Below are 25,968 nucleotides of genomic sequence, written 5' to 3'. Positions count from 1 at the left end.
CAATTGAGAATATAACTTTTATAATTTTCTATAATTTTGTGGTTTTTGTTGTGTATTAATCATAGCAGGCGATTGTTTGAGTTCCACATGAAAGTATATATGATTGTCATTTGACTTCTGTACCTGGCTGGGTAAGAATTTATAAACCTACTGGAATAAATTTACTGTTCATAGCCGGTAGACATCGGGGATGTCTAATCTCTTCAAGGAACTGAAAAACGAATGGGCCAAGCATACACCGAATCTGGCCCATTGCGCTAAGCTGCTCGATGTTCTCAAGTTGGAGCTGGTTCATGTTGGTTTCGCAGGACCCAAAGAGGCAGCCAAATCGGGACACAACGAGAAACTCCAAACGTCACGAGAAATGCTCGAGATAGCCGTCGAGCATAGCATTAAGGTCAAGGACTATCCGGCTTACGAACGTTATATGGCTCAATTGAATGTCTACTACTATGACTATGACAAGTTCCTGGAATCTTCTCCAGCAATGCATAAATTCATTGGACTTAATTTGCTCTACATGCTGGCCACAAATCGCATCGCAGATTTTCACATTTTGCTCGAACGATTGCCGTCGGCATTGTTGCTGCACAACAGTTTCATTATGCCCGTGCTGGAGCTCGAGAACTACTATATGGAAGGACGCTACAACAAAATATTGCAGGCCAAGAAGACAATGCCCTCGGAGATCTACTCGAATTTTATGGATATGCTGGTGAATACAGCAAAAGAGGAGATTGCCTCCTGCCTAGAGAAATCCTGTGTGAAAATATCACCAAAACAGGCGGCATTACGTTTGGGTTTCAAGCCGGGAAGTTCAGAGCTCACGGATCTGGCCCAACGTCGCAAATGGTCATTGGACGCTGATGGCAATTATAACTTTGCCAGTTGGCATGCCAAGCCCGTGGAGGTGGTGCCCGCAAACGATATTGCCGAACAGACCTTGGTCTATGCCCAGGAGCTGGAGAAGATTGTTTAAAAGATGTCGTTCAATTGAAAAAAGGAAATAAAGCCAGGCAGACGTTAAATGGAAATGCAGTTCTTTTTTTTCGCATTACAAATTTGTCAGATTTAATTTTCACACTACTCACCATGTGAGAGTGAAGAGGTATAGGATTTGTATTGAGTTTCGTTTTCGTGTCGACGGATGTTAATGCGACAGGCGTTGGTAATTGGCTAGACAGTGAGTCTTGTGATGAATTCATAGGATGAATATTAGACGGTTGTTAGGCTTAACAGAATTCGCAAATTTAGATGGCTTGCAAAAATCTTCATTTCATAGTTAATTCCCTTCGACAACTTAAGCCAAACCAAATTGGATATTCGAAAATGGGAATAGAGCATTTTTGGCCTTGCCTGAAAAATATGTAAGTGTGTGGTCTACCACAAAAATGGAAAATGCCTAATCATTCGATTTTTTAATTAATCAAAATCAATGAGAGAAGAAGCCTTTATTCACATAGGGACTTGACAAGAATTTCCCACGACACTAGAGAATCTGCGTGGACAATTGTCAAGGCTAATGATCAAATTGAGCGCAAAAAGAGAAATTGCACAAAACGCAAACTTTGATCTTTATCATTCTGTAAGAAAAAAAAAAAAAAGAGAAAAACAAAAACAAAAAAAAAAACCCAAAACGAATCAAGCGCAACAAATATCGACCTGACTGACTAGCTGACTGACTGAAATCTTCTACTCAATGAAATGTCAAAAACTACAAAAATTGAATCCCAGGGGTCCGAGTCCTCGTACTCGGTGCTAATAAACGCAATTGCACCTACGCCCTCCTGTGACAGTGTCAAAGACCGTGCCCTTAGGTTTGCCCGCTCAGTCGGCGGTTTTAAATAGAATTCAAAACGGAATTCCTTTCGATTTGCACAAGGATAGCCGATCTCACTCTGTCTCTCGGCATCTGCTGAGTGTATTTGTTGTGCAGTGTTTCCTCAAGTGTGCGCCCACTTGAACTGAAGGACCTGGACCTAGGCTCTTCAGTTTCAAGTGTTATAGCAGCAGGTAAAGAGACAGGTAGCCCTCCAGTAAGAGGGCAGTATAGCTGCCACCGACTTTTGTTAGTTAGTTGAAGAAAATTTCGCAAACTCATACTGAATTGAATTTTACCTTGTGCCTTTCCATTGTGCATTTTTGCGATTTTATCGGGAGATTTAATTAACGATAGGCCACCCATTTGAGATTTCAATGTGTCCACAAGATATCTAACTACCAACAGATAATGAAGAATTCGGCAAAATATACTTTGATTTATTTTCACCTCGCAAAGAGTTATTGATTCTAGATAATATGTGAGTACTTTTTGTTCTAAACAAACTAAGTGTATGCCTTAAGTTCAAAAGTAAGTTGAGGTTCCAAAATATAGAGGATAATAATCAAATGATAGAAGGCACTATCTTTTCTTTTTTCTATTGATGATATTCTTAGATCATTTTGGACAAAGTTTCTTCATTCTGCAACAGTCTAAAATGTAAATATTTGCATATTTGTAAAGCGATAGTTTCAGTTCCATTTCACTTTTGCCCAGATGTTCAGATGGTTCTTGCCATTGCCTAGTATAACGCCCGCTGTGAAACAGAGAGCTCATGGGCTCATGGGCCTATACAATCCAAGTCGAGGCACTTCATGAATGAATACAATCTCAAGTGCAAAACCTCTTCACTTTAAAGTGTTTTCGCTCATCAGAATCTTTTTGCCGGGCTATGGCCGTTTTCTTTCATCGATTTTCTGAATGAAACTATGCTCAAAATCGACATCGATGCGTGTACTTGTACCTAACATCAAGGCTGGGAAATTCCCATTTGGCCTGTTAAAAGATCATTAGCCGACGTCGAAATTCCATTGAAAATTGCCCAAAAGAGGAAAAGCGAGAAACGAGGAATGAGAAAATACAAAAATCTAGCAATCTACCTGTTCATAGAGACAATTGAAAAATTTGTCAGGTGTGCATGTCTAGACAGTCTGTCGCCGGCGAAAAATCTACGTTCGTCTCCTGCCGAGCAAGCGGTTGTGGTCTCAAGTGTTTAATTTGAATTTGTGAAATCTTGGAACAAAAATCTATGTTGAATTTGTCCCGTGGGAGAGTAGTCATTGGCACATCTCAATGCAAGCCAAGTTTCGGCCAAGCTTTATGTCTGAAGCTAACAACTTTTTAGTCCTTTGCTAAAGAAAACTTGCTTAACAAAAAGCTTCTAACAATAAGACCCGGAAGCTTATGTTTCAAAACGTATAAGCTAAAGTTGGTTACCTTTTTTGGTTGAAAATGATTACCTTAATTAATATAATAAACTTGCCAATATTAATTCACCTTTTCTTATGGAGTTGTATGTATACATATGTACATACATATATCTGTACATAAGCACATATTTGTTAAGATAAAACATTTTGGATTTGTAATATTACGAACACTTGTTGCCTTGTTACAGTTCAAAGAGAAATCCTTTGCAAATATCAACAGAATCAAATAAAATCTACTGTATGTACATTAAAATACTTAGATACATACACACATACATACACACAAATATGAATGTGGTTTTGTTTGTCTGGGTTCAAAGCTTGTGTGTAAACCCGAGAAGCAAATGGGTTTTCCACTTTTGACTTTATGGTGCTAATGTCTATACAGATGTATGTACATACATATGTATGTCCTGTGTCCTTTATAAGAAAACAAATAAAACCGAGAAAATGAATATGGGCAAATCCCTGGAATTAGAGGCTTGCCCTATATACATACTAGGGAAATGGGCCAACTAAATGATCACAGGTCACGCATTCTTTAATCCTGTAACTGTATAAATATTTATGAAATAATTTTTCATATTTATCATTTTTGAAATTCATTTCCCTTTGGACAGCCCCATAAAACAGAACAACAGGAGAATTATTTATGCGGCAGATGGATGGATTTATCTTTCATTTAGTACAAATTCATTTATCATATAAACCAAATAATTATTTCTTAATTTACTCAACATCATGCCCCTTAGGTCCTTTGCCAGTTTCCCTTTTCTATTATGCAAACATTTCTGTTTTGTTGTTGTTGTTGTTGTTGTTGTGCAACCTTCATCTAATGATCTATCCTGTTGGGGGGGACTTAGGATGGGGCAAAGGTTACAGGCTACAATGTCCTTGGCTCCCAACTTGGCATTTTTGCCAACTTAATGAACTTGTTATATGGTCTCATCATGCGCACATTGACTTTGACTTCGACTCGGACTTGGAGACCATAGTAGACCAATTTCTGTGGCGCCCAACCGTTTGAGTGGCGCCGTGTTTAAAATGAGTTTTGTCGCTTTTTTCGCTTCGTTATGCAACAATTTGTCGCAGCAGCAGCAGCAACGAAGACGTCAGGAGGAGGAGGAGGAGCACCAGCACCAGCAACAGGAACACAATACAATAGAATGGGGAGACAGGATAGCAAAAAGGAAAAGTATCTTTATCACAATTCTGTTTGGGAATCCTTGTTAATGGGGAGGGAGGTTTCGGGATTGGTCTTCGTCTCGGTTTCGTTTTCCTTGTGCTCAAGTCGATGTAATTATGATTGTGTGGCATATGCTGAAGGCGCCATCCTAGTGGGAGCGTGTCTGAGTGAATCAGTGGAGACTTTGTCTCTTGGAGGACAAACGTGAGAAATGGCAAAAGCCGATGAAGATAATTGATTGATGGCGGCATACTGAGGCTGTGAGTTTATAACAAACTTGAATATCCTTGTTCTTTCAGCGAATGGCCATATGCCTTACAGATAAACAGAATCATTCTTATCATTCACATCTGTCATTAGTTACAAATTTAATGCATAAATATTCTAAGGAGCGAAAATGTTTCTCACTGCTTGACTAATTTTAGATAATGTTTCCCTATCGAGGAGTTTAGTTCACAAAAATAGCAAAAGTTATTAAAGTTATCCATCAACTTGATTTAGTTGATCTACGCCAAATTGTTCTTTAAAGAATTAAATCATTCTTGTATTAATTATATGATCGTGACTTTTGTTAATCTATTGTTGGATAAATTAAATTGAACAGATTGATTTCTGCGCATTTCCAAAAAAAAAAAATAAACACAAAGAAAATCAAAAATAAGTAAATTACAACTTGAATTGAATATATTATCAAAATTCGTACCCGGCAGGCACATTGGAGTGGCACGTGTTTTGATTTCAATTATATAAAGAGCTTAAAAACTTACACACTCACACACACACACACACACATATACGAGGACACATATTAAGGCATATCTATGATGCCAAGGGAAATTTGTAATGTTTGACAAAGAGTTACATATATATACATACAGATGTGCCTATCAATGTAATTATATACAAGAGTATTATATAGACATACATATTAAGTATAGATTAATGTATGTGTGAGTGTGTATTTCCTAAGTATATACATACAAATTGTACGTTAGCTAGACAAACTTTTGCCCAAATAATTCGGGTTAGCGCCGCGGCTGCCCAGTCAACCCAAAATGTTAACGAACTTTGAAAGTGGCGAGATATTCCAGTGATATATGTATGTAATAGCTTGGCGAAACTTTAAGATTAAAGTCAGAATTATACAGATATATATATGTATATGTACCTATATTGTACTGTATTTATATGCATGCCATTGGCAATATGAATATGAAAGGCCGTGGAATACGTACAACAAATGCCTTATCAGAGCAGTCGGAGTTGTTATTAAAACGTCGACAAAAAAACAAAACCAAAATGAACGTGAAATGAAATGAAATAAAATGAAATCAAGTCAACCTGCAGAACAGCAAAGTAAACGCCAGCGAACTGGCAAAGCACATAAATAAATATATGCCGACGTGTCTTTAGGGCAGCAAAAAAAGAAAAGGAAAATATAAATACATACAGACGACGACGACGACAATTGTCGTCGACTACTTCCAGCGTTCCCCTACACCCTACCCCACTACCCATAGACCCCATAGGGTTAATGGTGGGGAGGGTAGAATGGAATGGCTGATGGCCAAATGTAAGCAACTTGTTGCTGAAAAAGAATAACGAGCTAAAGGAAAGCCAAAAGGAAACGATATGCAACAAGCTGTCAATGGGTAAGGTGAGTTCAAACTTTTTGCCTACCCGCTGCAGGCATCACAAATACACACACACACACACACACACACACAAAGGTGTAGAGCAAGGGGGGGATGGGTGAGTAGGCAAGTATTTGGTAAGGGAAAATTTTGAAATCTATAAGACATTCGCCGATAATGTATAATGCCTAAGAGATTCTATTCGCATTTGTTCCTCTTTGGATACTTCACTGTGTGTGTGTGTGTCTGGTATGCTTTTCTTCAAGTTGTCTGCCTCTAAAGTTTCCTCTATACATTGAGTATATACATACAATGTACATACATATATATATATGTGTGTGTGTGTGTACTATATGCATGTATATCAACAACACCCAAAGTCTTAGTGGTGTTTGTCTGGTGCAAACACAATGCATAATATACGCAGCCTTGTTCAATGTCAGTTTCGTGTGTGTTTTCAGGGGCACAACGACAACAGGTAAACAGAGAGACACACAAACAGACAGACAGACATACATACAGCGACAATTTCTATCAGACAGGTGTGGGGGGATGGTGACGAGATGGAGAAGAGGCATGGCGTGTGGGGCGTGGGTTATGGTGGGAAGGACAACTAGCATCAATTAAGGTCATTCAACGCAATGGTAATTCGGTAATTCGAGTAAGGGACCAGTAGTTATGTGGGAGAAGTCATTATGATAACAAGGCAAGCGAGAATAGCCGAAAACGAAGACCACAAGAAGAAAACAACGCTGAAAAGTATGCTTTAAATTGAATCTCGGAGGTTCTAGGCGTTGTATCCAACCATCTATCCATATTTCCTCCCTACTCGACAATCCTCATCCTGTGAAGCTTTCAAGGTGAAGTCACTCACTCACACACGCACTCACACACACACACACACACACACACAACCACACACACACGCACACACAAGGGACACAAAGAATCAAAGGGAAGCTTTTTGGTTTAAGCTTTTTCGAACAGACATTGTTAGATTTAATTTGTATCCCTATATATACATATATATATAAATATATAATTTGTTAAAATATTTATCTAATTTTGGGACTTCGAATCGAAATTTATTATCAATTTCTTAATCTCTTCTGTATGCTTTTTATTTTTAAATTGATATCTTTTTGTCTACGGTTTACTTTTGCTGTTCTTTGTCTTGTGAAGGGTGAAGATGAAGGGGGTGCAGGTGGCAAGAGCTGGAGAGCAACAGCTGATTGCATGCTATATGGCAACAAGTTGCGAAAAAGCTTTCGAAGTTAAACAACAACAACAACAAATGAAAGATAAAAAGGAATTCAATGCCAAAACCAAGCCAAAAGAAGCTTTCATTTTTGTCATCAATTTCGGGCAGTAGAGCAAATACTTATTCGGTATTCGTGTTTCTTCGGCCTCGGCAAGGGCACGGACGGGCAAGAGACCTCAACTCAATTCAACTCGCCTCGACTCGAATTTATAGCGGATGTTTTTTTGCAACTTGTTGTACGCTATTGAAGCCAGTAGCACGCGCACAGCTCAGAAGTGAAGAACACGTTTTGGATTCGGGTAGTAGTGTGATTTCAAGGTGCAAAAGAAAATTAATGAAAATACTAAGGGAAAAACTTTGTTGCCACTGTGTGTTTGTCTCTCTCTCTCTCTCTCTCTATTAATGTATGTGTGTGTGTGTCCCCTCTCTTTCTGTGTGTGTGTGTGTGTGTGTGTATGGGAATGAGTGTGGTTTCTGCAATATGGCAAAGTGTTGAGAAAAATATAAAATCAGCCATGAATAGCATAGTAGTTGTAGGTACCAGTTGAGTCCTAGTGCTATGTCCTGTTTGAAACTGTTGCTTTTTTTTGTTGAGACTTCTTTCTGGAGGCTTATTTATAATTTAAAAAGTCACAGTAAGCGAATAAAGTAGCAAAATTCTCAACTTTGCGACCCAATACCCCTCATTCTCCTTGTCTCTCCCTCTCTTTCTCTTTCTCTCTAAATTAATTGACTTTTGGGCCGACAGAAATCATGCTTAGAAATATTTGAGAGCCTGTTTCTTTTTTCCATGTTTAGGAATTTCAATAAAAATTCTATTTTTTTCCCCAGGCTTTGACAATGATTTTGAAGAACTCCTCTGTGCATTTTTCATTGGCTTTGCCATTCGTGCCTTTGCTTTTTCAAGTTTGGTAAACTTTTCACTTTTTGCTTTCTTTTTTTTTCTTTTCTTGGTTTATTCTGCTTTGACTTGGTCTTTGCCTAAATACCTTCCATTCATTCCCCTCGAAAAGTCCATGTATCGGTCGCCCTGTTCATTCCACACTCTAAATGTACCACAAAAATTTCGTATGCGCATATTGTCAGAGTTTTACTAGACTGTTGCTCAGGCCATTTTGTTTTATGTATGTTTCGTTTTTCTTGTTTGCTTCTTTCTTTTGTACTTATTACTTTCTGTTTTGTTGTCAGCACAGAGCAAAATGCAGCCAGAAGATGGATGGGAGCAGGGCAACCATCAAATGTGCCCCGACACCAAAAAGCAAAGTTAATATAATTATTTATAGATAAGGAATCAGGCGAGTGCACAAATTTGCCCAACAGTGAACAGCAAGGCAGGCAGGCGGGAAGGATGGGGAGAGATTCAGGAGGGCATTTTCAAAACAGCAGCAACAAAAAACAGCCTAGAGTAGGGAACAGAATAGGTTTTGGATTGGGTCGAGTCAGGTCGGTTGGGGTCAAAGGGGATGCTCTGTATTGCTTTTTTTTTTGGAGAAATGATAATGTGTCAACTGACATCTGCTTGATTTCACGATGTACATATATAAGTTATGGTATATTGACAGTAGACAAACTCAACTTATGATGGAAGGAAATGATAAACAGATTTCCTAAATGCAAGTCATTAGGCTAAGGATATGTATATTATAGTTAGTTTTACATTGACCAGAATAATTATGCTTTTATATTTGGACTGATCCAATCTCAAAAAAATTCTATATCATCAATTTGGCTATAATACATTCATCAGCTTCATTAAAGTTGTTTTTTTTTTGTTTGCTTAACGAAACTTAGTGTAATAATACGTAGTGATTGTTGGTTTTTTTTTAAGTGGGAGTGGTAAATGTATAAAAAATATATATATATACATATATCAACTGTATATACAAGAGATGAGTCTATAGTTAAGAAATTTTGGTAAGTTTGACCATTTCAGTCTCTAATTGTAGGATAAATCAAACAGAATATTTGCGAACTATTATTGGCTAATCCAAAAAAGGATCTCGAAAAATTATCAAATTTGACCTTAAAATCAATGCCATTCAAAGAATTTCAGCATCAAAATCTTTACAAATTTAAAGCTAACTCGATTTGCTGCGATATGGAATATATCATATATCCACTCGCTCCCCCCCACCCAATCCCCCAAATCATCTGTGATTCACATGAAAAAATTATTAGTTGTTGCTTTTGTTCACGTTTTTTGCACAGCTTTAAGTGAAAAAGCGACCTGCGCGCCGCCGTCAAATCATTTTTAAAAAATAAGAACACGCACGCACACATACACATCGTCACTCACACATAGACACACACACACATTCATATACTCATATTCATCGTACACATGATAGGCTTCCTCTTTTTTTGGTTGCCTTGGAGGTTCTTCTAGGAGTCCATAAATTATAGTAGAGAAACATAATAGAAAAATATGTCAGCATTTTGTGGATAACAATAAAAACGAAAAGTGAAAGCCAAGTGAGAGAAAGAATGGGGTATGTACAGGAGATGGATAGGGGGAATGGGGCCGGGGGGGAGCAATGAAACGGGGAACTGACACGCGTTTCGCATCTGAATCGTCCTCTGTGAGAATACAGAGGACATACGCACCTTCAACCTAACACAATTTGTCACAATTAGACTGAGAGATCCTTCCCTCCCACTCCTTTCTACCATTCTGAATTCGTTGCTCCTGCAGCTTCTTTGTCACGGGCCACAGAGAAGATGGCTAAAAGGTTTGGAGTTCAGCCAGATGCATGCAGAAGACAGTTGCATTTTGGTTTTTAATGTGTTTGTGTTGTTTTCTTCCTTTTCTGCATCTTTATGTGTCTGTTGTTGTTGGTGGCTGTTGTTTTTCTCTTCTATGGATTTTGTTAACGCTTGAGTGCCACTCGTAAATTTCAATTGGCCATGGAGAATGCACACACACACACAAAGCAAGAGCTCCTGTCCATCCCTCTTTCTCATAGATACTTTCCCTATTCCCGATGCAATTGCATTACAAATACGTGATTCTGTATGCATGAAAACTGCATATAAGCCTTGATTGCATTAGCCTCTACTTCTTCTTCATTTGCCATCTCTGTCTCTCACTCTATCTATCTATCTATGGGTGTGTGCGTGTGTGTGGTTGGCCATTGCATTTCCGCCCAGAGCTCTTATACGATCATGATTTATTCAAATGATTGCCGTTGGTTTGTGCTCTTAAATTAGTTTACTTGATTTCCGCTGTACATTTGGTTTTCGTTTACTGTGTGTGTCTGCGCGTGTGGGTGAGTGCGTAGGTCCTCTTGTGTATACCAAATACATTATCAGGATATATAGAAAGGATATCCAATTTGCCGACGCCATCAAGTCAGCAACACGGCCAATTTTATTGCATTTTCTGTCATATAAGATATTCATTGATTTTCATTAACTCATATTCAGTGACGGATTCAGCCAGTGTGGCGCCCAAACCAATTCAAAAACTTATTGACAACTTAGAAGATCGCTTTCCCGTGCGCAACTTATAACATAAATGGAAATTGATTAAAAACGATTCACAAACATAATAATTCTTTTAAGAATTTTTTCAAACATTTCTTGCGATATTGGCAAAAAAAATGTAGTTCTCGAGATTTAAACGCAGACTTAAAGACATTGCTTATTTGAAAATAAAGAAATGCATTTTTCAAATACTCCAAAAATTGACTAAATAAGAGCATCATGAAATTAAGGTTTTTTTGGAACACTTTGTTGTTCATTCGTATTTTGTGTCCTCGCTTGAAAAGGCATCTTGATAATTAGCCTGACTAAGATTTTAATTTAAAAACATTTATTTGAGATAACACTTTCGAAAATCGGTTAAAGAATGGGAAAATTACAGGTTTACAAAGTTAGAGTTTTGAAGTATTTTTCAGTCAGTTTGTGAATTTACCTATTTTGCTTAGAACTAGATTATGCTAGATGGCTAGATTCGTCACTGTTCATATAATGATTATATAGATGCAATTCTGCACCATGTGCAATTTAGTTAAAAACTTAAATTAACCATTTAATAATACGCTTAATAAGGAATTGGTTTCAATCAAATTATATTTGAAATAAGAGATAATTTGCATTCTCATTGTTCTGATTTACGTACTGAAATGAAAGGATATGTTGTTTACTTCTGGCCTGGTTTGCAGATTGTTTTCATTATTAACCAAATTTCCAAGTCAGGCGTGAAAAAGGCATAATACATATGGCAAGAATGTATTGTTTCGCATATTGACATGAACAGCAGTTAATTAAAAGCACAATAAATAAACAATAAAAATGTCACGTATGTGGTTCTGTATGTGAATCTGTATCATGGCCATGCGAATGCATAAAAGAGTGAGAGTCATTGGCAATATATCCATTTTGGCCGATATCCAAACGACAGACGACAACATGGCCTGAGGGATCCACATGCATTGTATGTATATGTATAAATATGTATGTGCACATATAAGCTTAATGTATTTATGGTCAGTGCAATATGCAAATGCAATTAAGCAACATTGGCAAGAGAGCGCTGAGCGACCCAGCGACCCACCAAGCGACATGTCGACCACCCAATAAAATGGAAAACGAAATGACGTCAAGAATTTCTAGCAGTGGCCGTTTGCCATAAAAATCAATAGGTACTGACCAAGTTTGGCAGTTGGCAAAACTAAGACAGACCCAGCCTAGTTCACAATGCTGGCAATTTTAATTAAAAGCACATCAGCAATTTTGTCTTTAGGCCATATTCCTTGCCAAATGAACCAATGAACACCACACGTTCTGCATGGAATGCATGTTAGAATCAATTTCTTGTCCATTTTCTTGTAATGAATGATTTTAGCAATAATTGAAGTCCAAAATTTCAATCAGAAATTCATTGGAAATCGCTTGCATCTTTGCAGTATCCTCTTTCCTTTAAGTTTCGCCTGAAATTTGAATATTAATAACTCTGTGTGTTTTATGTGTAATTTTGCTTTAACCATGATTTATACTACAGAGTAAAATGAAATTCAATACTCTTTTGATGTAGTCGAAATCAACATCTAGACGTATGTAAGAGTAAGACTGTTTGCCAAATGCTCCTATTATTATTATTATTATTATTGCGGCTTAGAAAAAGTTGCTAATGCCTTTACTCTTGCATCCTGTATCCTTTCGCATGTCATGTTGGTTAAGATAATGGCTTAAAAGTCTAAACTTTTTCGATGCAAGTTAATTTACACTTGGGACAGCTGCTTGTCCGCCGCCATCGCCGTGTCCCTAATCAAATGTTAGACTTTTGTTAGACAAGGACCCCCAAAAAATTAGCTCAACTAAATTGGCTTAAATACACATTTATATAGGCATTGTTTGTATTTAAAGCGAGGCCTAATTGAAACTCTTTTGCTTTTATTTGTCGAATGGGATGTGTATACACACACAATAAACAGCTGAGGACGAAAGATTGGGCCATTGACGTCATTTGCAAAAAGTTTTGGTCTGCCCAAGGACAGAAAAAAGACAAAACACGAATAACAAGCAATTCACGATAACAAATCGGATCATGTCAATGCAATCCCATTCTGAAATTTGGAAAACGAAAATTACCGATCTTGCAACAATGATCCTCTTTGTGTTCGGTAAAAAAAAAAAAAAGGGTTGATACGAATGCGAAATGCGGATCGCCTTTGATCCTTGACACAGAAAGGGTTTTTTTTCGCTTCTTGTTGTCATTTCGCACAGTGATTTTTTGCAAAACATTTTGCGTTTCCTTTCATACATGCTACTTTTATTTGTTTATTTAGATATTTGGATATTTGTTTTGTTTTGTATTTCATCTGTTTGCATTCATCTAAACCGCAAAACTCTGGCACTCTGGGATTGGGCATTAGTCTCACCCACACTACAATAATTACGCCGTCTAAGAAATAAATGTATTGGGAACTTGAAATCCTTTCATTGTGAAATCTTAGGCTCAAAGTGATGTCAGAAGGTGATCCCCAAAACGACAAAAGATGCCTTAACTAATGTTGAAAAGCCAGAAAATAGCATTACGCACATGCATACATCCAAAAACCTCATGGGTCAATGTGTGTGTGCGTGTGTGTGTCTATGGGTGGCCCCAGGGCTATTTACCAAATTGAAATTGAACTAGGAGCTAGCAGCTATCAAGGATACGAGGATACAAGGATACAAGGAAAAGCTGCTGCTGCATTCAGTTATGCAGCCGCACAATTTCTATTGTATTGGTGATTAATTTCTTGCCTCCGGGTGGCTCTACATCGTCAATGATGATGACGACGATGACTATGATGACTATGATGGCGATGGTCTGTACTCGAATGCTTTGTAAACAAGTTGACAGACAGGCATCCGGCAAACGAGAGCGCGTTGTATTGACGTTTGATGATCGGATTATCATCGAGATGGAGTTGAATAGTCCCAGCACTATCCTTACTCTATAAATGTGTGTCTGTGTGTGTCTGTCTGTCTGTGTGCGGTTGGTTTTTCTTATAACGATTCCCTACCAACAAGTGTTCAACGCCTTATTCTCACCGCACACATACATTAAATGCGCCATTCCGTATGGACTAGGAATGGGTCTAAGACTGACATGGGCATGGGTGATTGGGATTGGGATTGGGACTCGCTCTAAGAACACTTACTTCAACAATGCATATACATATGTACATACATGTGAGCGAATTTGTTGAAAAGTCTGTTGTGTCTGCCCAAGATTATAATGGCATTTATTTTCTTCTCCCCGTTCTCGTTCTCGTTCATATTGCGAGAACAAATATTATTGGATAATTGCATTTTGCGTCGTTTTTTGTTCAGTAGTTATTTCTCGCGCAAAATGCAAAAAGTTATCTTCATTTTAATGGCCAAGGCCTAAAAATGATAGCGAGGAACTTTGTGAAGAACACAAATTTCTAATTATGTCTATACAATCTTCTTTAAATCGAATAGATTTGTATTTTCACTGATAATTCTAGCCTCTTTTTTAAAGGAAAGGATTTTTTGTTTAACCATTTGGAATATTGTTGTTCTGTTTACATTTTCATAATATACCTCCGATAAAGGGCTGAATTAAGAGGATGGCAACGAGGATAAAACGAAAAAGGCAGGTCAAGAGTAAAAAGAAAGTAATGCATAGTCCTTTTAAGCCCTCTACTTCTCTGAATACGGCCCTGTATCTTCCACTTCTGACATTTGCATGCAAGCGGCAAACAAGTGCAGTTAGACTAAGTGCCATTAGTGCCATTGAGGGCAAAAGGGCTAAGCCAGTGTCCCCAAGTGATCCAAGGGTCCCCTGGCTGCCCGCCCAAGTGCCTGCCTGGCTGGTGTCTCAATGGAGTCGTGTCCTTCTCATCATCATCCCAGTCGGTAGCATTTCTGCCATAAGGCATAAGCATAAAAGCAACAAAGTCAACAACAATAAAGAAGGAATTATCGTTGTTGTACAAACAATTGCGCACGTACCAATTTCCCTAAGCCGCAAAAAAACCTGAAAAACAAAAAAAAATAGAAGGAAATAGTGCAAGACCCTACAAAATGAAAGCATAAAGGAAGAAATTTTTGAACTTCCGCCTCGTCTCCGTTGCTCTGTGAACTGCAGTCGGTCATAGAGACCCATCCGCAGATTCCGTGTGTAGGTAGGCGTATAATGAGCTGCTGTTTTACATTTTAATTTCCGGCCCGAAAACTCTCCGACTGTCCGACTGACTGCATGCCAGTCTGTCTGGACACTGGCCTAGAGCGCAACTACTGGTTGGTCAGCCCAGATTTACGGCTCAACCTAACAAAAACAACAAAGATTCATTCTAGCTCGAATGGCGGCAATTATTTAAATGAGATTACAAAGGACTTATGCAGCGGAAATGTCCCAGTTGTATTGTGTGGGTGTATGTTTGTGTATGTGTGTGCGAGTGTGAGTGTGTGCGGGTCGGAACTTGGCCGGAATGCTGCTCATTTCTACTTTTTCGGTTTTTTTTTTTTTTTTTTGCTTACTTCTCACATTTCGGCTTAGACATTGTGTGTCAAAAGTTAGCCAGCCGAATTGTTCTGCTTTTGTTGCTCAAACAATAAAGTTTGCATACCAAATTTGATTGTTAATTGCATTTTTGTTATGCTTTTGTTTGGCCAAAAGAGATTAGCCAGTGAGTAGAATGGACCTAATGTGTTGACAGACTTACGAATTTGCATTCGACAAAGGATCGACCAGGATACTAGGTGAAGTAAAGTAAAATATATAACTATGGGCATATTGAAATATATAGGGACATCTCCATTGAGCATAATTTGATATAATATGCATACATATGTGTTCCTTTGTTACTATAGCTGCATTAAGATTAAAAGATCATTCTGAATGGTCAAGTGACACAAATCGGATATCTATTGTCAATTGAGTTTATCTTTTGAATATTCCATTAAAGATTTGTCCGATTTTCGTTGTAGTTACTCAAGAATTTGTAGAATATTTAGTAACTTGTCGTAATCAGGCCGTCAGGTGGCCGAGTCTGTTGTATTCCCAAACAAATCCCTTAGCCCCCATCTGTCATTTTTCCAACTCAGTAGTGCATTATTGATATATTTCTTACTAAGACCCGCAAGCTGTCCAATACCTGCGGAAAACACGCATAAAAGCTTTCAATGATTTTGATGAAGAATAACCAACCACTCCCCAAGTCGAGTATAATGGAGCAGAGTATGTATATGTACCGATAGACACTACTACCGCAAATGTTTGTGCATACATACATACATATATACAAAAACCATTTCCATTTATGAGCGTGGGTGCGGATGCGGGTGCGGATTTGGGGGCCAACTCAAGCTCAAGGCCAAACCGAGTGAAGGACGCGCATATATACACTCACACTCCCACACACTTAAACGCCCACACCCACAAATAAACAGTATATTAGTAACAATCTAGAGAAATTACTGCAATATGAAACAACAGTTACTATTATTCTAATAGGATTAAAATTTAGCCAGGGCAAGAGATGGGTAAAAAGGTGCAGAGCGGCTAGTGGATGTCCTGTCTGTGATTGTGATTGTGACAGTGACGTTGACAGGGAGCAGGAGCACCTGTCCTGTCAACAGATGCTGAGCATTTTTCATTGCCCTCCCCCCCAACCCCAACCTCAACCACACAACCACCCTGGAAAGCATTTTGTTTTGTGGTTCATGTGGCACATGTATGTATGTACATACGTATGCAAAATGCGATGCAAATTGTGGGAATTCAGATTAGGTTTATTTTGCGTTACTTATTGTCTTGGGGATAGTGCAGGGACTAGCACAGGGGAAGCTAAATATTTGCCATAGTTTCGCCTTTGTTAGTCCCTACAGTTCCCTTTCTCTCTCTCCTTGGCCGTCTTTCTTGGGTGGTGGGTTCTGATGGGTGCATGGACTTATAATTTTACAAAATGTGTCAGTTTCTTGTTTTTCCGAATATTGTGGAATTCATTGCGTAGGCTGTGGGTTTTTTTAAATTATTTCAATCTCTGCCTTGTTTACACGGCCCATCTTTGCATGGATCTCGGCATCTTTTGGGCTTCTCCTTTTTCTCCGAACACTTGAATTCAGGTTCCTCTGTAAGTTTTATTTTAAAGGAAATCGTCATAGTTTGGCCATTCATTAAATGTTACTTACTCTTGAAGCAACCACCAAAGAATTGATTGTCTCCGCATTTGTTGTCCTTGGGACAAGTTCCATCTTTGTTGCCTTTCTGTTTCTTCTTACTCATCATGCGAATGGGCATGGTGCGATTTTTGACTTGTCGCTGAAGATTAAGCCGCATTATGGAACTAACGGCTAGACGATTAAGTAAATTTTGAGCCATATTTAACGAAAATTTTATTTGAAATACCCAAAAACCAAATTCCTTATTACTGTTCAATTTGAACTGAATTGCATGAGGAAGTAATCAAATGATAACTAAAATACTGAAATTTCAGAGACTGCTTAGATAGATAGATTGGATTAAGGTAGAGATATAGCTACATAGATTGTCTCAATATTTGATCAATCTTCAGAACAAGTTGTATATCAAATATATATAAGTTTACAAAATGTAAGTATATAGTAATGCCATTTTATATTGAAGTGGGGAGACAATTTTGAGATGATAGTTCCTGACATGAGAATTAATATTGAAGTGTATACACAAAAATGTTGCCTACTTTACAGCGCTAGGTTGCTCAAGTAACCAAAAATACACTTGACAGCGTTTGCAAGCAAGTTAAACCATCTGTTTCTGCTATTTTCCCATCTATTCTGGTATATATAATATACTTAGTTCAACCTCTTACTAATCTACCAATTGTGTGTGGGTGTTTGTTGTGAGTGTGCGTGTGTGTGTGCGAGTGCAAGGCAAACTATGCACTTAAGCTACTTTTCCCCTCTGTAGCAACAAGTTTCACATTTTATAGTAATGACTTTGGCGAACTAATTAGTTAGACACAGCTGCTGTTAGATAAAGTGCAGTGCTTTAGTTATTTTTAAGCTGTTTGGTAATGCAAACAATTTAATCGAAAAACTTGTTTCAATCATTTTCAAATGTCAGATGCATGTAGCTATTGCAAAAGTTTCGCTTGCTTGAGGCATAAACCAAATCGAACTTCCACAAAAAACCAAAAAAAAAAAGGATAAAGTAAAATACGAAAGAATTAAATGAATTGATTTAAAGAAAATGACTTGGCCATGGCATACAAACGAGTTTAATTTCTATATATATACATATGTATTCGGAAAGCATTATATCAATTTCATTTATTTATTATTTTTTCTCTTTTTGTTTTTGGTGGAGAGAATCGCCATCCATGAAAATCCCATTAATCAATGCTTAACAAATTAAACAAACTGGAAAATTTCAATTTGATATTCTTCGGGGAAACACCCCTCAGAATTGGGAAATTTAGAACTTGTAACTTTAGATGAGGGGTTGATTATCCACACACAAACACACAAACACACACACACATAAACACTCGACTTGAGTCGACTCTACTAATGCATTGATATCATGATGGCCCTGATGATAGGTTACAACAACAATAAAATCAGGAAAAGGGGCTATTAAAACGCCTTTTGCATGTGCTTTAAAGAAGAAGAGAGTGCCAACTCGAGGGGTGCGGCTGTGTGCGATGGATGGTTGAATGGATTCGTGTGTTTTGGGTGTTTTTTTGCACATTTTTGTCCCTCATTTTGTATTTATGGTGTTGCAGCAGCAGCAGCAGCATTCTGGGCAGGGGGGAATGGACAGAACTGTTGTCCTTTTTTGTATCCTTTTTGTGTATTGCAGTTTAGGTGTCAATTAGCAACGGTGCGGTTGGCTGCATTTCAATGCGTTAATTCTGTGCACCGCATCCACAGATAGAGAGAGAGACATAGAGAGGGTATCTGTGGACAGTTGTGGATAGGGGGGCGTTGACTATTCTAGCACGTTTTGCTTTTCCTAATTAATAATGTGCAATGTGCAATTGCCAAATATCTAAAAGGTACATATTTCTGCTTTATTCTTAAAGCCAAATGAAAAAGAAGATTCAAGTCTTTTGGAAACTACTTTTTAAGGGTCAATTTAATGTCATAGTATTTGAAATAAGTATCTTGAGCATCATAAAATAAAATCTTGTTACATCCAAACCGTTGCTATAACATGGCATTCTATCTCTCTCCCTTCTTCTCTCTCTCTCTCTCTCTCTCTCTCTCTCTCTCTCTCTCTCTGTGAGTGTGTGTGTGTGAAAGTATCTATGTATGAATGACAAAGACTTAGACAACACATTTTTATTGTCCCTAACTAATTTGGTGTAGAGGGTTGTTGGGTCTTCCCTTGGATTTTGCTGCTCATTCATTTGTTTTTCCTCTCTTGTTGTCTATTGCTCGATGTTTTGATGTCATTCGCTACACGTGCTTAATTTCATTTAATTTATTTAATACTCGAAAAAATAAGTTTTTTGTTTAGATTTGTATTTCGATGAGATGAGTTGAGTTCAGAAGTGGAAAGAAGAGAGAAGAATTGCAACCCCGTTACGCTTTGAAATCGAAGACAAATTTTTCGCTTGGGAATTTGAATTTGTTTCTCTTCGCTTCACCTCAATGTGAGTGAATATTCATGAATCTCGATCTAACGTCTCGACTTCACTCCACTCCACTCAACTGTCCAATGAGTGATTAGGTCACAGTATCATTTCGCATGTTATTAGTGTCCAAGCACACGTAGATGACGAAGATGACTATGTCCATACGGTTGTCATGGTTGCCTAGTCAGAATACCAGGAGGCGTACCATGGGCATAATTAATACCATTTCGTGGCAACGTAGACCAAAAACCACACGAATGCCATGTATGTATATGTGTTGGTTCTTGCCCTTTACGAGTATGTACTCCTATGTATGTATGTGTGTGGGTGTATTTGCATTAGCCTAAGCGGATTAGCAAATGGTAGCTGTCCGAAACACTTTCAAAAGCAACACAAAAACCTTTCCCACACATATAGTGAGATATAGAGACTAACACACACACAGAGAGACAGAGACAGAGACAGAGACAGAGACAGAGAGAAAAAGTAATCAAAGGTATATAAGAACAGAAGAGAACAAAAACAAAAAAACAGTGAACTTGAAAAAATGAGCGGATTGGGTCCAGCAGCCTGTTGGCTAGCCCACAAACGTATCGAAACCTGGTCCCGTATGGCCAAGGAGCGTGTGGGGGCTGTCCGTCGTGTTACCATAGATCGCAATTCGGCCGATAGCGCCGATGGCAGTGCAAATGGATTGCAAACCTTGCTAACTGGTGAACTGTCCACATGTTCGGCCACAGGCTCATCGACGACACCGCCACCACAGCCAATGACACCTCCGCCATCGGCTTCATCAGTTACGTCGACAACAAGCGGCATAGGCAGCGTTTCGGCTGGTAGTGTCAGCGATAGCTGTGATTTACCTACAGATTCAGAGGTGGTTAATCCAAAACTATATCTACATATCTACATATCTACATAATTTGCATTGTTTTTAATAAAAAATTGCTCATGCTTTGTAGGAGGTGAATATAGCAAAGGAATCACAGCCTATACAACCGGCCAGTCATGGACTACACGGACTTGTAGGTGGTAGTAATCAAGCTATGGCAACAGGAACTGAGATTTTGCGCGGCCCGGCCGAGGTTTTCCATAGTCCATTGCACTTGCATCATCAGAGCCGTTCGTTTCCACCGCGTCTGCAGCGCACCCCGTCCATCTCGAGTCAAAGCAGTGTGGATAGTGCTCCATCTAGGCATTCGGTAAGACACAGAACCCTTTGCACTCTCTCTCTTAACCATCATGATGTTATTCATATTAAAGGACCTTTTCATACAGGGACATCGCGGATCTTCACCACAAATACGCACATTCGGACCGGATGGAAGAAGTTCTTTGCCCAGTGAGCCGGCTTTCCCCCATCATTTGGCCAGATCTCCGAGTCCCATGCGCACCATCTCCTTGGATGCCCGCTGCGGCAGTCCAGCCTCGGTGGATGTGGGCGATATACGCACTCCAAGTCCTTCGCAATGCAGTTTGGCCTCGATAGCTGGTGCCGGAGCTGGAGCCGGAGCCGGAGCTGGTGGTGGTTCCACCAAGGGTGTAGGACGATGCCTCTCACCTTTGCTTATACCACCACCACGTACTCAGCCAGGGGTAGACCCATCCGTGGGTCCAGCTTCGCCGCTGGGAGCTCTTCAACCCGATCTATATCGCATGCCCGATGGCCCGGTATATCTAACTGCTCCCGAATCTAGCCATGCTGTTGGTCGTCTTCATTTGCGCGTCAAATACGATTATCATCTATTCGATCTCACGGTTCATCTTATTGAGGGTTAGTACTTGAACGGAAATTCCCAATGATCGAACATCACATAAACCAAATATTTTGCAGCTCACAATCTTAGCCCAATTGAAGAGGGCGGTTTCCGTGATCCCTATGTTAGGCTGATGCTCTTGCCAGAAGTGGATAGCCGTAAACGTCAGACCCATATACATCGCGGCGAATCGAATCCATACTTTGATCAGCATTTCAAGTTCCCAGTTTCACGTGATCAATTGCAGGGCAAAGAACTCATTCTACAGGTTTTGGACTATGATCGCTATTCGCATAACGATATCATAGGTGAAGTTCGTATATCGGTTGACGGTCTGGATCTATCGAAATCGGTTGAGGTAGGCAATTGAGAACCTTTCATCTATCCTATATAATACATATACTATCTATATATGTGAATCCATAGATTTGGGGAGATTTATTGCGCACAAAGAAACCCAAGGAAGATCGCCCCGAATTGCTATGCTCTTTGAACTATTTACCACAAGCTGAACGTTTAACAATTGTCATTATGAAAGCCAGAAATTTGGATACTGTACAGGAACCTTATGTTAAGGTAATAACTTAGATCTAGGTACAGAGATTATTCACTCCTTGCTCGTATTCTTAGATTTACTTAATTCAAAATGGTAAACGCATTAAGAAGAAGAAGACCAGTATTACCAAATCAGATGATCCCACCAATCCCATTTGGAATGAAGCATTCACCTTTAATTTGCAATCGAATTATCTCCACAATGCGGCCATTGAGGTGAGTAGAAGAATGGTTAGCCATTAATATATATATATATATAGGTATATAGATATACACATAAAAAGTCATTGAACCTAAAATCCAAAAGGGCAAAAGCCTAATGCAAAATACATATATACACTTTGTATATATGTATTTATATGTATCTTTGGTGTATCTGGGCGATTGTGCTAATTTAAGGCAATTGTCCGTTTTATTTTACCCGCATTTTAATTGAAAATTTCACTCCATTTTGCTCTCTCATCCATCTAACACCCAACCCCCCCTAGATCTATGTTGTTGGTGCGGGCAGTGAGGCAACGGAAATTGGCTGCTGTGGCCTGGGCCCACAGGAAAGTGGAACTGGCTGTCAGCATTGGCACGATATGATTAACAATGCGCGTAAACCGACGGCAATGTGGCATTATATCCGTTAAAATTGGAAAGAGGCGGCATCCATTGAAGCTACCAGTTACATAGTTATCCGTTTAGCGCGCCCAGCCCCCTCTCCATGACCACCTTTCCCACTCAACTTATATAATGTGTGTGCTTGTATGCATGTGTGTGTGAATAACAACAATAAGATAAATGAATAACTAAATGAAAATTTGTGGGAAATATTAAATAATTGCGCATTTATTGCGTTCTTTGTGCTGCTTTCCTATATGTGTGTGCGTGTGTGAGTGTGAATGCCTGCGTTTGGTTGTTTTCATGTTTGTGTCAGTGTATCTTTATGACGAAAAAATATGTAATTAGCTCGATCCTATTTTTCGCAATTGTACGAGAAAATAATCCTTCAGCTAAACAAACAAACAACAAAAAAAAACTATTTAAATTACTTAAGTTTAGTTGTTTCGGCATAAATTTAATGCAAAAATACTTTTATAAACTTTTAATCCCCCATCCTAAATACAAAAATATACTTAGTATATAGAGCTATGAATAAACTTATGTACCTCTATCTATGTATTTTATGTACGTGAATGTTTATATGTATATTATATATGTATGTAATTGTAATTGCCCTCCATCTGTAAAGCTCAAATGAAAAGTTCCTAGAAAAAAACTAACCACAAAACTGCACAAAGGAACTGCTACTAAATGGAGTCCTTGCCAATTGTGACCATCAGCAGCAATTGGAGATCCACGAATTACATCTGAAATTTGTTTGCTCATTTCAAGCTTTCGTTCCGTTTCCCGATGCTATAATGAATGTAATAAGCTGTAGGTTTCCCTAGCTAGTTGTGCTATTTATTATAATATGTACTTACAAATCTGATTAAATCAACACCCCTTGCCCCCCTTTCGGATAGACCGATCTACATAGATAAATTTAAACGCCTTCTAATGGTAAGAAACCACTACTATAAGATAAAAACTTTAACACGGGCTTAGAGCATCTACCTTTCTGGTTGTTTGTGGCCTTGCTGATGATTGCTGAGAAAAGGTAGGGTAGATTGTAGTCTACTCATTGCAATGGAAGCTTTTGCAGGAAAAATACCCTCCTATTACTACGACTTCTGTAGCAGTTTGATGTGCATTTGGTTTTCTTGTAACTAGAGAATTGCGCAACCAAACCATAGAAGCCGCAAATTTTCATAATAGAAGGTCCTTTTTGACTGCTTTGAAAACTGTCAGACGAAGTTGTTGACATTTCAATTGACGACGTCACCAAATACTTGAGGCCTATTCAAGTGTGTGCATTTCTTAAATAATTATGAATATATGACAAAAGTTAAGTCAGCAAAAAAAAAAAAAAAACTAATAATAATAAAAGGGAAACCAGCAAATGAAAGAAAACCCATATTTAAGAATATTTTCTTAGGTGAATGGTCGTCAATCATGCATCACAAGAGCAACCCCAGTCAACGGGGTTGCAAGAAATTTGCTTGGGCGACGACAACATTGGGTGACAGTTGACAAATTGCCATCATCGTGTGTAGTTAGTCCTGTGCTGTTGTCCTTTTTGTTCTTGTTGTTGTCAAGAACGTGTGCGTGTGTGTAATTGAATGTATGTGTGTGTGTGTGTGTGCGTGTAACAGAGTATTGAGATTGTATGACAAGAAGGAAAGAGTTCTGCTAATTGTTAGCCAACACAACAATATTCCGTTCCTTATGAACACAGTCAAGAGTTTTTTCAAGTCCCACTTAAAAAATCTCCCTCTTTTTACTATTGTTACTTGTTAATATTCGGTATTAATTATGGAATAAGCAAATGCCTTTTCTTTTATTTTGCTTCCTGTCGTACATCATTGAAAAGCTAAATATATAGCCACAACTTATGCTGGACTTGCTGACTGAAAACATAGTAAAAAGCTCTTTAAACTATTATTTTCTTTCGAACTCCGGATGGCTTGATGAAATTATCAAAATATTTGACAATATCGACTACTCATAGAGCAAATTTTGTATTTCACTATATAAATATATAGTGATAATCAGAGCCAATCGGTGATAGTATTCAAGACACAAGATTTTGCTTTCTATTGAACAGTGTCCTGAAAACAATTGAGATTTAGATGCTTTAGATGTTTTGACCATCTTGAAAACTATGTAAATGAAAAAGTTTGTATGGATGTGTGTATGTATGAGTGGGTTAATGTTTGGGTTGTTTTTTTTTTTTTTTTTTTTTTGAAAATCTAGAATCACAAATTTATATATATATATGTATGTGCAAAATATATGCCCATATTTTTATGTATGTATATCTAACACAAAATATATATATGAACAAACAACATGTATGAAACGAAAACTTTTGAAAAAGACTTAAGGAATGCGACAGAAATATACATTATGCCATATATAAAAAAAAAAAAAAAAAAAAAGGAAAACAATATTCTTATACTTATGTATTTTCTAAAAACCAATTCTTCTATGTATGTCATCGTTTCACTAATAACTAATAATAATAATAAATCCATATGTGTATGTGTGACTTTTATGGAATGTTTAATGCTGAAATACCTCCGATTTATTCGTACATGCATATATAATATTGGCATTCTATTGCAGAACTACAAATACTATACAAATGCTATATACATAAATATAAATATATATATTCTTACATTAATGTACAAACACACACAACAAGAGAAAAATGAATATATAAGCTATTTCTTATATTAGTGTATTTGCAAAGAGCTGTTTCTGTTCCACGTTGTGGCATCGCAGCGGCAACAAACTATTAAATATACCTATACAACAACTGTATAATATTATATTGTATGTGAATTTAAATTATTCGGATAAATAAAATACTAAAAACCCAATTGGCAAAAACTGATATTCAATGGGGCTAATTGGAAACCATACGCCAAGCGGTTCATGAATCCAATTAAGTGGCTTTAAGTGTCTTTTAATTTCAAGAACTGGATATCTATTTGAAGAGCATTTCTATCGTAATTTAAGGACATAAGGAGGCTTAAATGCATTTTGGTCTTCGAATTTTTCACCATAAAAGAGAGTAAAACTTGAAAGTCGTGTATACTATTTAGCTCAGTAAATGTCAGTAAATTTCGGCTAATCGTTAACAACTATAGCCGGAATGAAGAATATCTCACTCGTTGTGTTTTTATTTTTCAGCGTAGTTAGAACTGTAAATTTTATGTTGCATACTTTTTTACATATGTATGTATGTATGTTCAGAAGTAAAGAAAAAGATGCACCGACTACAGCGATCAGAACGTAGCTTTACTATAGAAAGGACACTTAGATGGTCTTGCAAGAAGCTAAAATTTGGGGATTACTATTCTATATCACGATCGCTTCAATATAGTTTAAAGTTCGATAGTAAATCGTTGGTTGGCAGTTGTAAAAAAAGAGGAAAAGCGTTTATACTCACATATTTGGTCTCTAGTTGTATGTCCATTGCACAGATGCCAATTGCCAATTTCCCACTACAAACAGTTAGTTTACCTTTAAGGTCAATGGTTTGGTAAACAATTTTTTAACACAATTTAAAGTTCAGGGCTTACAAAATTTTACAAGCTTACAAATTGTTTCACTTCTTGCGCCACTGTGCATGCGGGTGTGATGGCAAACAGCT

The 25,968-nt window shown here is 37.9% G+C and overlaps 3 protein-coding genes across 6 annotated transcripts in view; 2 read left to right on the top strand and 1 right to left on the bottom strand.

The window, feature by feature from the left end:
• LOC6638914 (synaptotagmin-5) overlaps positions 1-22,497 on the top strand; it is a 30,892-nt gene extending 8,395 nt beyond the window's left edge. Inside the window, exons 1-7 of one of the 4 annotated variants that reach the window (XM_023181651.2) lie at positions 19,728-20,284; positions 20,370-20,609; positions 20,671-21,181; positions 21,242-21,522; positions 21,591-21,740; positions 21,795-21,935; positions 22,208-22,497. In XM_023181651.2, the coding sequence (XP_023037419.1) occupies positions 19,955-20,284; positions 20,370-20,609; positions 20,671-21,181; positions 21,242-21,522; positions 21,591-21,740; positions 21,795-21,935; positions 22,208-22,354 (1,800 nt within the window). In that variant the 5' untranslated portion in view covers positions 19,728-19,954 and the 3' untranslated portion in view covers positions 22,355-22,497. Of the gene's footprint in view, positions 1-19,727; positions 20,285-20,369; positions 20,610-20,670; positions 21,182-21,241; positions 21,523-21,590; positions 21,741-21,794; positions 21,936-22,207 lie in introns of those variants that run through there. The other 3 variants (XM_002062160.4, XM_015179103.3, XM_023181652.2) reach the window with 3 other exon arrangements.
• LOC6638572 (26S proteasome non-ATPase regulatory subunit 8) lies at positions 106-1,034 on the top strand. Its single transcript, XM_002062158.4, has one exon. The coding sequence runs from the start codon at positions 191-193 to the stop codon at positions 977-979; it is 789 nt and encodes a 262-aa protein (XP_002062194.1). The 5' UTR covers positions 106-190; the 3' UTR covers positions 980-1,034.
• Positions 16,559-17,280, bottom strand: LOC6638913. Its single transcript, XM_002062159.4, has 2 exons — positions 16,979-17,280; positions 16,559-16,918 (listed from the first exon to the last, which is right to left on the bottom strand). The coding sequence occupies exons 1-2, from the start codon at positions 17,166-17,168 to the stop codon at positions 16,824-16,826; spliced, it is 285 nt and encodes a 94-aa protein (XP_002062195.3). The 5' UTR covers positions 17,169-17,280; the 3' UTR covers positions 16,559-16,823.
• Positions 22,498-25,968: the final 3,471 nt, after the last annotated feature.

The sequence above is a fragment of the Drosophila willistoni genome (genome assembly GCF_018902025.1).
Source record: "Drosophila willistoni isolate 14030-0811.24 chromosome XR unlocalized genomic scaffold, UCI_dwil_1.1 Seg144, whole genome shotgun sequence".
Taxonomy (NCBI): Eukaryota; Metazoa; Arthropoda; class Insecta; order Diptera; family Drosophilidae; genus Drosophila; species Drosophila willistoni.
Note: the sequence above shows the minus strand (reverse complement) of the source record. Positions and strands in the feature narration are given on the sequence as shown.